General features: G+C 38.8%; 1 protein-coding gene across 6 annotated transcripts in view; it reads right to left on the minus strand.

The window, feature by feature from the left end:
* The window catches only part of cdk10 (cyclin-dependent kinase 10), a 50,217-nt gene that overhangs the window by 13,343 nt on the left and 23,092 nt on the right, over positions 1 to 13,782 (minus strand). For 5 of the 6 annotated variants that reach the window (XM_041191106.1, XM_041191105.1, XM_041191102.1 and 2 more), the window contains 6 exons: positions 12,902 to 12,974; positions 8,941 to 9,012; positions 6,491 to 6,593; positions 4,931 to 5,012; positions 4,398 to 4,465; positions 1,391 to 1,443 (listed from right to left, as the gene is read on the minus strand). In XM_041191106.1, coding sequence (XP_041047040.1) covers positions 1,391 to 1,443; positions 4,398 to 4,465; positions 4,931 to 5,012; positions 6,491 to 6,593; positions 8,941 to 8,959 — 325 coding nt within the window. In that variant the 5' untranslated portion in view covers positions 8,960 to 9,012; positions 12,902 to 12,974. The remainder of the gene's footprint in view (positions 1 to 1,390; positions 1,444 to 4,397; positions 4,466 to 4,930; positions 5,013 to 6,490; positions 6,594 to 8,940; positions 9,013 to 12,901; positions 12,975 to 13,782) is intronic. The other variant, XM_041191104.1, reaches the window with a different exon arrangement.

Consider the following 13,782-nt stretch of genomic DNA (forward strand, 5'->3'; position numbering starts at 1 on the left):
GTAGAGATGTTGCCATGCAGATTGAACCAGGGAATGGCTGTCCCCCTAAGCTTTTGTTTATTTGAAAAAGGCGCAAAACGTGGACATGCTCCTTCTGTCTGCATATGTGTGAACATATATCGCTTCTAGCATGCATAAGTAAGCCATGCTGTGAGCCCGACAGATAGCCTTAAATTGATTTTCAGTATAACTCTTATCAGGAATGTTTAGCAAGTGTTGTCCAATCGCGAAATCACATTTCAGGTTGGTCACTATGTTTTGAATTTTACAAGCACGGGCTGGTTGCGAACAGCCGAAGGTACATGTTATTTGTTACAATCCGCCAGTCATTAGGATGTATGGCCTACATACCTGGCATCACACAAGCACTTGAAATTCATTTGCCACATTACTCAGTGTGTGATAGGCAGAACACCTTTTTGGCTTGACAGCAGCACCCTGTTAGTGGAGAATACCACACATGTTGCTACTGCATAGTAACAGAGTGAAACCTGTTACTCAAATTTTTGAATTTACCTTCCAGAGTAATCTGCAGTAGACTAGGAACATTTCAGGACTGCATCTAGCTGACTTAGGCCCATTCATGAGTTTGCATGATATACAGCAAGCAATGATCTTATTAGAGTAGCCATTAGCCCGCATGATGACTTGCATCGAGCTTGCAATGTGAGCAAATGGCTTGGGTCCTACTTACAAGGTTGCTGATAAAGCCAATCTTATAGCATATGGAACTATAAGAATCCCAACACATATTTGGTAAGTGAAGGTAGGTTTAGTTTATGAATTAAAAACTACATTATTTTTTGAAAGAATGAGGAGGGATTTCATAGAAAGCTATAAACTTCTAACAGGACTAGACAGGGTAGATGCAGGAAGGATGTGCCAGATGGTGGGGGAGTCCAGAACCAGGGGTCACAGTCTGAGGATACAGGGTAGACCATTTAGGACTGAGATGAGGAGAAATTTCTTCACCCGGAGAGTGGTGAGCCTGTGGAATTCGCTACCACAGAAAGTAGTTGAGGTCACAACACTGTATGTTTTCAAGAAGGAGTTAGACATAGCTCTGGGGTGAAAGGGATCAAAGGATATGGGGAGAAAGCAGGAGCAGGCTATTGAGTTGGATGATCAGCCATGATCATAATGAATGGTGGAGCATGCTTGAAGGGCTGAATGGCCTACTCCTGCTCCTATTTTCTATGTTTCTATTATAAAATGGTCCCCTAAAGCACAGTCTATATCAGTCTGAAGAAAGCTCACCTTAAATTTTTAAGACATACAGAACTAATGAAAGTTATTAGTGTGTAATTTCAAATGACTCAACCAATTTTACATGGCCAAAAGCAAATGGCACCAATAAGATTAAATATAAATTGAAGGTTACAAATCTTACCTATCTTAACACACCCTTTATCAGTCATTAGCAAGTTGGACACCTTAAGGTCTCTGCAGAAAAGAAAGGAATTTGTTACCAATTTGACTGAAGCCATGTGTTTAACATCTTGTCCCAAAGCTGTAACTCAAGGCCCAAATCTTTGTTGCTCTGCAGCATTGAATCTGAGCGAACCAGACTAGTTTCTGCCCCAATTAATCTCCAAGGCAAGTACTACAGTTCTTAATTAATAATTACAATGATTTATATAGAAATAAAAATGGTATTTTTGAAAAGAAAAGCATCAATAGTTATAAAAGTGCTTCTTTCCTTAAAAAAAAGAAATTAAGGCTTCAGGCCTGGGGAATACAAATTTTCCTGTTATTGCGCCGATTCCAAGTTCTGCTATGCCTAAATATTTGGGATTAAATGTGCAGCAGCACATTAATGATGTAAATTCAGGAAACTTGCTGGTCATTTACATGGGGGTGCTGAGCTATGAAAATGAGGGGCAGAGGGTTTTGGCAGACACACATTGGAAGCGGTGTGAGAAATCAACTAAATGTGCTCATAGCAGTGTTTCAGTTTAGAACAAGTGCAAGTCCGTAATGTGTGAATATCTTTGGAAAATGTGGCATAACTCCGCTCTAAAGCTCTAGTTATACCAAAAAGTTCCAGAAAATTCTGATTCAATATCCAGAATCGATCAGATCGACAGAAAGAAATATTGACCAGGAGACTGGGGATAGCTCCTGGCGCTTCTTCAAAATATGCCATTGGATCTTTTACATCCACCTGAGAGGGCAGCAGGGTCTCATTTAACATCTCATCAAAAAGAGTGCAGCACTCCCACAGTACTGCACTGCAGTGTTAGCCTTGAACTTTGTTCCAAGCCTTGGAGCGGAACTTAAACTGTGACAAAAGTATAATTTCCATAACATTTTTCCGGTTTATTGTGAAGTAGGTTATGAGGGTTAGTATAGGTGGTTTTGTCCGTGTGATTTAATGACGCTTCGAGTCAAGTAGACTGCAAGCTTGAAATCATCAATAGAAGTTAGATGTCGAAATGTGCTTGACATGCTAATGAGTAAACACGGGTGCTGGCTTAGCATATAAGGTGTGAAGGGTAACTGTTTTTAGATAACTGAAGGGTTGTTGGATTTTAAAGGGATGTTAGTCTGTTTATAACTAGTCAGATAAGCAAGGCTAAGGAGTGTGTTTATTTTTCCCAAAGGTTACTGACAATATTGGCAACATGAAAGCTTTTATTTTATGAGGAAAATACAGCTTCAAAGACATATGGAAGAGATATAAACATGCATTAAGGAGAAGTAAAGGCTATGGGAGAGGTCCATGTAAGATCTAACAGGAGTGTGTGAAGTAGCCTTCAAGAAGCCTCCAGCCATTTGTACATAAGTCTACTATGTAAAGTAACTGAAGCTTGGGAAAACCATTTGGAATTCTACTGTCAAGTGGGTATTGGTGCTATTTTAAATCTAAAACCTATGTTGGACTGTTGCCTTAAAGCGGGTGTGTAACTGGGAGTCAAGTCAACTATGAATTTTACGATTTGTTATAGAAGCAACTGTAGTCTTATGTATGTGTTTGAAATCTTTTGTTTTGTTTAATAAGTATTTTAATTTAACCTTTTTTAAAAATCTCTAAAGGTCTTGGTGGACTCATTACTTCCAAATTCAGTGTACACATGTCGTAATAAATACAAATTGCAAAACCGTTGTAATAGCGTGACCAAGTTTCAGTTGTGGTTTGGCCTATCTGGCACACATCATCTGTCACCTCATAACAAAAACCCACAACCTTCTGACTCAAGTTCTACAAATGAGCCATGCTTGAAAATGTGCTACACTGAGGACCACAAATTCTCTGGAAAAGAAATTTCATAATCTAGTACAGTAAACAATTAGTTCTCCCAACTGCTAACAATTGATTGACATAATTTCATGAAAATCAACATCATTTACTAAAATAAATTCCATTGAGTTATAACATTTAAAGTGTTCAGTATTTCTGTAAAGGATAAGCTAGCAAAGTCTAGCTTGATATGAAAAATATACGATTTTCACCCCGCCATCAAATAAATAGATGGCATACCTTAGTGTAGTGGTTATTGTCTTAGACAGCAATCTAGGAGGTAATGGGCTCAGATTCCACCAATTGTAAAAACTGTATTCAGTAAATTTAGTAATTTATGAATCAACACTAGAAAAATAAATCTGAATAAGGATTATTTAAAAGATCCAACTGGTTTATATTTATCCACAGGGAATAATCCAGCCATCTGGCCGAAACATGACTCCAATCCCAATAAATGGTTGACTTTCTGGCCTCACAGTTGTTAAGGTAACTAGGAATAGGCCAGTGTTGGTGATATCTGGAGATTAAATACAAGGCAAAAAAACCCTGAAATGCTGCGAGGTTATTTTATGCTAGGTCATCAGGTACAAAGTGTTGCTGAACACTAAGGTTTGAACTTAATGCAAAGAACCAAGAGCAATTTTGGGTTGGAAAACTCCACATCCCAACACATCAAAGTTTGATTATGTTCCAAACTTTAGGAAACTGAACGATAAAAACAAGCCAACCCATTTGTGAAAGTTAATGAGGTAGTAATTTATTTTGTGCTGTGGCACTAATGGGCAGTATTGAATCAGGCACCCTATATATACAACACCTGATAGTCAGTTCTACTACAGTCAATGGAATTAAATGTCAAATGCTGTGTATAATAGGTGGCCAATTCAATACTGCCTATTTAGTGCCCCCGCCCCAAACAAATTTCCTGCCCAATGTGTTTAGTTTTCAAGTTACAATCCACCAATTTCCCTTTTGTGATGTATCAGGTTTTTAAAGGTTTATTGCAGCTCTTTGGTTTTCTACTCCCCAGCTTCAAAATAATAGTTTAATGTATGTTAAATTGAGCAAATGTTTAATATTACTGTTTTTAGCCTGTTTCCATTACTGTCTGTGTTAAAGGAAACAATAACACTTACCTTTTCAATTCTCTCACCTGTGAATAATAAAGTTTTCGTGTAGATATCGCAGTCCCTTCAATAGCTGCAGGATTATACATTTCACCTTAAGAAAAAGGGAAGGAATCCAATAGTTAATGCATTAAATTTTAGAAAGCCAAAGGAATAATGACTGAAAAAGGCAGTATAAAACTATGAGAATATAAAAGACCTAAAAGTGAGAACAAAAGCAAAATACTGCAGATGTTGGAAATCTGAAATAAAAACAGAAAATGCTGGAAAAACTCAGCAGGTCTGGCAACAACGGCAGAGAGAGAAACAGAGTTAACATTTCAAATCTGTATGACTTCTTCAGAGCTCTGAAGAGTCGTATGGACTCGAAACATTAACTCTGTGTCTCTCTCTCCACAGATGCTGCCAGACCTGAGTTTTTCCAGCATTTTCTGTTTTTATTATTTACTGAGAATGTGGTGCTTTCATTTGGGAGTTAAATTAGCAAGCTATACTTAGAATTTTTTTTAAACAAACGACTACTATAAAAATGTTAAAAACTTAAGAGTTCTACGTTTACCTGAGCCTCTGAGAACGGTGACTGCATATTTTCCAGAAGACTGGCAAGGTCCTGTTCACAGTATCCCATTACCAGGAAAATGCTGTGGAAAACATGTGAAAAAGAAGTGAAAAATTCATCTATCACTTATCTTCACGTAGTACCTTAGTAGGAGCTTACATGATACTGCAGGCCAATGGTATAACAATACATTCTTCCTAAGGGTATTTAAAACCCTGTGCAGAGGCCTCAATTTTTTAACATCCAGGTAGATAAGGGATTACCTTGACACCAACCAAAGGATGGCACTTCTGATAATGGCATACTCTCTCAGTACTGCACTGGACTAGCATCAGCACAAACCAGGAATGATGCATTTGATGCAATAGGAAAGAAATTCAAGTCTCATCGAGCATAAACATTTTCTGGCAATAATTTGTCATTACAAAAGTATGGCCTTTTCATACATTTACTAGTTACAGTACTTGCATCTAGATGATCCTCCATTTTCCTCTTAATAGGGAAGGAAAAATTAAAACAGGCAGTATTGTGATAATCTTGAAACTAAATACCAATGGAATAAAAGAAACATTTGTTGCAGGAAAACTGTGAGCATACATACATTTTAAAAATAAATTTTCTGCTTTTTGGATAATAACCATTTTGATTATGAGCACACATTAGTTGTCCATCCCATCCATTACCAAATTTGCCCTGAAAGAAGCAGCTCACCACAGCTCTGAGAATGCATTCTTTGTATATCTGGGGTCACTTATCTCCTCTTCAGGATCCTCAGTCAGTCCAAGTCCCCTCTAATTCAGTTATGTATCAGTTTCGAGAGCTGCATCAGCTGCAGTGCCCGCCCAGTGAGATACTTGATCAGTGTCTCACTGGACGTGACACTGAACTTCCTGGTAAGTGAGCTCTCAGCTGTGTTATACTGCTAAAGCAGAGGGGGGAAATCAACACATGCCATCTCAGTAACGGGTCCTGCTCACGTTATTTTGGGAACCCCTGGATAGTCTCTATAGACCCCTAAGTTGTGTGGACCCCAGTTTGAGAACCACTGGGCTAGGATAGCAAAGCAAAGTCCAGACCATTGTAGATAGAGGAGGTACAAAGAAGCAAAAAAAAGAGACAGAATTACAATGCGACATACACTCATGTCATAGAAAATTTTAATCTATCTTTACTTTTTAAAATATGCAATGTATATAAATAATTTCTATTGCTGGCAAGGAAAAGCTGTCTCAGGTCTCGCATTGTGAGACTGATTCTGTACATCTCTGAGAGGGGATAGAGAGAGATTCTTAAAATATATTGATAATTAGATTTGTATTTTACAGCTACAAATTCCTCATTAAAAAAAGTTTGCCTATCCTCTTTGTTAAAGATGGTACGTTAAGTAGGGGAATCTCAAAAAGGTCACAATTATCTTTTCTATTTGTTTAAAAAGAGGAAGAGGCCACAGTCCAACGTGTTAACCTGGAAACTTTCAAAGGTAACCTTTCAAACATTAGTTAAATCTTACTGGCTGCAGATGAAAAATAACATGTTTGTGTTACGAGTCAAACCACTAACCTGTCTAAGTGGTTTCCTACCACTACTTCTTTCAGCTCCACAATATTAGGATGCCGCAGTTTAAGGAGCAGATTAATCTCTCTCAAACTACTGATAGGAATTCCTGCAGATGAACAAAAGAAATACAGAAGCCAAAAATGCAGCAGATTGGATTTTATTGCAACCAATTCTATTTGTGCTTATACTTACATTATTAAATTACAACAGTGACTAGACTTCAAAGAGATTTATAAAATAAATATTGTACACAGCTCCATTTGTGCTCATACTTATTTTCTATATTTTCTTTTTCAAATTAATGGGCTGAGAGGCTTGGACAGAGCAGCTTTTAGTACTGTTGCCTAATTGGTGGATAAATGGACCAGCCATATAAAAACTGTTGCTGCCTGGCCGTCTGCCCCTCTTCCGTGGCTATTTTCGTTGCCAGGTAGCCCTGAAGAGGGAGCATGCGGTGTCCGCTGGCACGATTGAGGCCTTCCATGCCCAGTGGGCACCGTGGGGTCTCGGGGGGCTTAACTGACCCCTTTAGTCACATTTTGATTTGATGTTTGTAAGTTTCCTTTAAGATTAGTTTTTCTTTTTGCAGTATCCCTTTGAGGGGCTGTTTTAATTTGTCCCTCGTTTTCTTAATTTAGTTTAATTAGTTGCTCAAAAGAATAAAAACTTTTGCTACAAGAGCAGGTCAGAGACTGGGGATTCTGTGGAGAGTAACTCACCTCCTGACTCCACAAAACCTGTCCACAATCTACAAGGCACAAGTCAGAAGGGTGATGGAGTACTCTCCACTTGCCTGGATGAGTGCAGATCCAATGACAGTCAAGACACTCAAGCTGGACACCATCCAGGACAAAGCAGTCCACAAGATTGGCAACCCATCCACCAACTTAAACATTCATTCCCTCCATCACCAATGCACAGTGGCAGCAGTGTGTACCATCTACAAGATGCACTGCAGCAACTCACCAAGGCTCCTTCGAAAGCACGTTTCAAACCCATGAACTCTATTACCTAGAAGGACAAGGGTAGCAGATGCATGGGAACACCACCACCTGCAAGTTCCCCTCTAAGCCGCACACCATCCTGACTTGGAACTATATTGCCATTCCTTCACTGTTTCTGGGTCAAAGTCCTGGAACTCGCTTTCTAACAGCACTATGGGTGTACCTTCACTACATCGTCTGCTGAGGTTCAAGAAAGCCGTTCACCACCACTTTCTTAAGGGCAATTAGGGATGGGCAATAAATGCTGGCCTAGCCAGCAAGGCTCACACTCCATGAAAGAATAAAAATCGGCTGAGATTGGAACTTCAAGATCTATTAATATCAGCAACTTGAGGTTAAGGAAAACTGATTCAAATTTTATATGTGGCCTCCAAGACTACATGACACCACAAAGAGTAAAAGCTTGGAGACGTTTAGTAAACCGTTTTAATAATTACTCTTTAATCCACATTAGCATTCAATGATGATGAGTGAACAGACATTATTAACGATAAAGCTAATGCTTAATCAAATAATAGGATAAGTGAGAGCCATTTTAGCTACAAATTATCATTGAAAGGACACTACTATAACCCTTTGTGTGTTTGGCATTTGTGTCAAAATAGAATGTGATCTCAATTTTACTTTGATACACACTCAAATAGAGAATAGACTTTAGTAGCATTTTTACTTATTGTTTTCACAACTTAAAATAAAAGTAATTATATCTATTTTAAAATTACACAAGGGTACATTGTTATCACTTGTCCCCCCATTTTTTTCTCTCACTGAAAATAACAAGCTGCCTTGTGGTACCTGCAGGAACATAGTGTCAACCATGGCTCAGTGGGCCAGAAGGTTCTGTGTTCAAGCTTCATTCCGGGGACATGAGCACAAATATCTCAGCTGACACTCCGGTGCAGTACTGAAGTAGTGCTGCACTGTCAGAGAAACCATCTTTTGGAAGAGGCATTAAACTACAGCCCCACCTGCTCTGTAGGGTGGATGTGAAAGAAGCCATGGCATTATACGAAACAAAAGTAGGGTGTTATCCCCGGTGTCCTGACCAATGTATATCCTCAATCAACATCACAAAAACAGATTACCTGGTCATTATCACTTAGCTGTTTGCTGCAGCTTATTGTGCACAAATTGGCTGCTGCATTTCCTAGAACGCAACAGTGATCATAAATCAAAACCTACATGTAGTCTGGCTGTAAAGTTCTTTGGAATGTCCTGAGGTCAAGCAAGGTATTATATAAATGCAAGTCTTTCTTATTTTTCTTTTAGAGGTTACTGGAGTAACTGGTAAATTAAGCGTATCAAATACTGATTCAAAATATGTATTTGGTGTGCAATTGGTTTCAGACATTATTGCTGAAAGGTTTAGCAAGTTTTTAAAAAATGAATTTACTTAATAACAACAAACCAAACAAGCCATTGGTTTTAATTTTGATATTTCTGACTTACCATCCCTCTCTTTATCCATGCGAACTTTCTTAAGGGCAACAATTTCATCACTTTTTGTATCATGGGCCCGATCTAAAGCAATACAAAATGTTAATGCAGAAACTACTATCTTTTAGCTTATCATTGCTGTTGTAGGAACTTATCTGCAAACTGGCTGCTGCCTTTTCTACATTACAAGTCTTGTGTATTGTGCCTTTGCAAAGAAGGTCTGGAGAGAGATGCGGTGGTTTCTGTCGAGGTCCATCCCGAGCAGTTCTGTGACACAGGACTCTGTGCTCTACGGGCTGTTCCCAGGGACACGCACCGAGACAAACATCAACTGCAGCTGGAGGATCATCAGCTTGGTGAAAGATGCTCTTTGGTCTGCCCGGAACTTGTTGGTCTTCGAGCGCAAAAAGTTGTCCCCGACCGAGTGTTGCAGACTGGCACATTCCAAAGTCCAGGACTACATGTTGAGAGATGCACTAAAGCTTGGGGCAGCCGCCGCAAAGGCGCAATGGGGAAAGGTCGCTGTCTAAGACCGTTCTACCACAGTGCACTGAGGGACTGGGAACTGTTGAGAGCCCCTCAGGCTGTACAGCTCAAAATGAATGTATGCAGGAAAACTAAGTGTATTATAATTGTATTGAAGCACCTCAGAGTGCAACATGATGTATGTTGATAATTCCAATACCTTTGTCTGAATTGACCATATTGAAATGATTGTAATATTCATTGATTGTATTGATGCACCTTGTGATACATGTGTAAAAGTTGAATCTGATTGTACTTTTGTGATGGTGATTTTGAAATGGTTTGGAATGTTCTTCCAGATATTTTATGAATAAAGTAGATTTTTCAAAAAAAAAACATTACAAGTGACTACACTTCTAAAATACTTCATTGGCTGTAAAGCATTTTGAGACATTTGGTGATCGTGAAAGGCATTATATGAATAGTCACTTGATAGCAGAGAACTTGAGTATTGCACTCATCAGGCACGTCACAAGAGTACCAATATAAGGGGAAGGCAACAATTGGTCAATCAGGGTCAGGCTGCCTGATTTAAATTTCAAACAGTGCTTGGCAGTTAACTGTCAGTCAACATCACTGGTGCATTCTCCATGGCCATGTCACTTACTAACCATTCTGCACTCTCTTCACATACAGTATAAATTGTTGTTTTTCCCTTATATTGGTATTCTAGTGGTGTCCTGATGAGTGCAAGGGAAAAAGCTTAGACATGTCACCTTTTCCAGCAATACACTATATGAATGTAAATATTGTATCTTACTTGAATTTTGTTGCTCACAGACTCACAGGAGATAGAGTTGAGGAACTCAACAACAAACATTTCTATATTGCTTATTACAAATACAGAGACAACTCAAAATATTTACAAGCAATGGATGCCCATTGAGAGGGTAGGGTGATGGGAAGAGAATCAGGAGAGGTTAGAAACACAGTGAAGAAAGAGAGTCTAAAGAGATCCTTGAAGGCAAGTGAGGGACTGGTGAGGTGGAAATTCTGAGGGAGGGCTGATGAAAGGCAGCTTAGGAAGCAGCCACCAGTGATCACGTGGAGGGAAAGGGGAAGGAAAGTCAGAAGACAGATGTACATAGTGGCACAGGGCTGGAGGAGATTATGAAAGTAGTGCAGAGTGAAACCATGGAGGCTTTTAAAATTAAAGATGGGAATTCTGTGATCAGTTCATTCAGACGTTGTCTAAGTGACCAGTGTGGTTTGGTAGGTACAAGTGTGATGTGGATTCACGTTTTTGTCTGAGTGAGGATATGGGCTGTAACATTCTGGGTGACTAGTAGTTTGCGGAAGGTCAATTAGAAGAGAATGGAAGATGACCAATTGAATGATGATAAAGATGTGGATTAGTGCTTCAGCCGTGAAGAAGGAGAGCTAAGGTGAAGATGAGCAAGAGTCTAAAAGTGAATGACTGCGGTCTTCATGACAGATTGCATTTGATGGAGGAAGCTAAACTGAGGGTTGAATGATAACTCTGGGTTGAGCTTCAGATAATAGGCAAGGAGAGAAATTATGTTGAAACAAGACATGTATAACTATTTAATCAATACAAGTCAAAGAAGGTAGCTCTGTTTCTGCCAACATAAAGTTGGAGGAGGTTTTGGTTCATCTAGATCTAAGGCTAGAGATAGTGGTAACAACTTTGGGATTAATGGTGGTAGCATAAAGCTCAGTGACATCAGCATACATGGAAGTCTGGCCCAAAGTTCAGCATAATTAACAGTAACAGGCAAACAATGAGGAGGCCAAGGCCAAAACTCATGCTGTTATAGGAGAGGAAACGATTTGAAGTGATATTATGAAGGTGGACTGTGAAGAGACATTTGAGGATCGTGGAGTGGTTGACAATGTCAAAGGCAGCAGATAGGTCAGGGAGGGACAGTGAGTTGTAGTTACAGTCACACATGATGCTGGTCACTTTTACAAGAGCAGTTTTGGTGCTATGGGAAGGGCAGAAGCCTTAATGAAGGATTTACTCTATTGTTCATACCTCGTAACAACAATGAATATTCCCAGCACAGATATAATGCAAGTCAAATATATAAATCTCCAACAATGTGCTTAATTCCAACCTTAGAACACTTACAACAGTATGAACAAATTGATTCACATAGCAACCATCCTTATGAACTTTTAGCTGTTTTTCCCCATCATTTATTTTAACTAAGATTAAAATGCTAACTAGAAATGCTACACATTTGAATGACACTACCATTTTAGTTCTAATTTTGTTCAAATGTGACAAAAATTGTTTCTATCAAAACTACTAATTTGAATTTTTATTTGTAAAAGCAGTACACACATAGTTAAGACCAATTATTGCTAGCTGTTTCCTACAAACTGGAGAGAGTTTACAGCACGACCTGATGAATATTTATATATCATGGCAAGGCAGAGACACATATACTTCCACAGCCTTGTCCAGGTGACCCAAGAGAAAGAGCATGTGATGTCCACTGCTATAGTGGAGGGCTTCAGCGACTGGTGAGTGCCACAGGGAGTGGAGAGCACAGTGAATAGTGCAGATAATATTTAATTCAGAAGTTTTCTTTGTCTTTGCTAAGTTTTTTTTGTTTTAGCCCTTTGAAAAGGGGATGCTTTTGTTGATTTTTCGTTCGATGACATTGGTGCAACTCAAAGTCCCCTTATAGTTTAATTAAGAAAAGGCATATATTTCTGGAATTGCTTAGTGTGCTTGGTCTAGTTGTGGTCCCACGACAATGGTAGTAGACAGGTTGCCAGAATGAGTGTCAATGAGGAAATAAATATATAGCAACAAAGAATAGCAATTATATGTAACACAAGTTAAATAATTGATAAGATAGAGTTAGCTGGATCTTGTTATCCTAAAGGTAAGTGAGCTTGTTAGTAAAGTTATAATTTAAGCTATTGTGAAACTAAAAATGTAATTAGGTTGTCCTCTTAACCTTTGCTATCATCAGGTAATGCAGGAACGTGCAAATTATCATAGTCATGCAAGGGAAATGTATAAAGAATGTCCAACTGAAATTACTGTTTTTATTTGTAAGGGTTCGATTGACCAAAAATACTAAGCTCAGAATTGTAATGCACTTGAATGCCCAATCATCAAGTGCAGCCGTAAGCAATATTCCCTACTCTGTGCAGCCATAACCCTAAAGATCCCGCACAGGCCACGCACAATTCGGTCTCTGTAAATGACTGCACATGCGTGACTCCTCAACAAAAACCTTAGAGGGGTGTGCGCTTAAACAAATCACCCATGTCCCCAAAACTTTGAAGGAATGACAGTCATATTATCTTCCTATGCATATAGTTAAATACCACTGTAAACCTAATACATCCATGAACATTTGACCTCAACATTTCAAGAACCATACCAATTCTGAGGAACAGAAAAAACATTTAATTATAAATAAAAACCATCCTTGGAGATAATTATAAAATATTAAACTGGACTTACACACAATACCATAGGTCCCTTCACCAATGCGATTTAATTTTACAAATTCTTTCACACTTCTGCTTCTTCCCAACTGCAATAAAAAAGTCAACAATTAATTTCACACAATGCATTTCAGTACTGGGATTTGTATTATGGCTGGAAGTAACTTCTTCCATCTTAAAAGATGCTTTCAGCAGCAAACAGACAAATTTAACCACATGAAGCAAGAGCTATTCAGGTATCTCAAATTGATCAACTCCTCTAGAAGCTATTGATGGCTTCTCATTTCTACACTGAAATATTCCACAAAATGCCTAACTGTGACCTAGGCCACTAAACAATAATGGAGGAAAATTTGAGAAGATATTACAACTGCCATTTGTAGCAAAATATATGGGTGCTAAACTGGATACTGAATGTAAAGCTTAAGCCTCGCAAATTCCACTCCTCCCTGTTGGGTGAATATTGGAAAAGGTACAAACAACCTGCAAGCTCCTACATACTTTTGTTCCGGTCTCAGATCAAGCGTGGTCAACATGGATTTGTTAGGTTAGGTCATGAACGATTAAAGATTGAACTCTTTGAGGAAGTAACAAGTCGAGCTGATGAGGGTATTACAGTTGATGTGGTATACATGGATTTTAGCAAAACTTGACAAGCTGCCACTTGGCAGACTGGTTCAAAAAAAAATTTAAAACATGGGATCCAGGGGATTGTAACAAGTTAGGTCCAAAATTGATTCAGTGTCAGGAAACAGAGGGTAATGGTTGACGGGTGTTTTTGCGACTGGAAGGCTGTTTCCAGTGGGGTTCCGCAGGGCTTAGTACCAGGTCTCCTGATTTTTGTGCTGAATACTAATGATCTGGATGTAAATGTTGGGGGAATGATCAACAAGTCTG

Source organism: Carcharodon carcharias, chromosome 7 (genome assembly GCF_017639515.1).
Source record: "Carcharodon carcharias isolate sCarCar2 chromosome 7, sCarCar2.pri, whole genome shotgun sequence".
NCBI lineage: Eukaryota > Metazoa > Chordata > Chondrichthyes > Lamniformes > Lamnidae > Carcharodon > Carcharodon carcharias.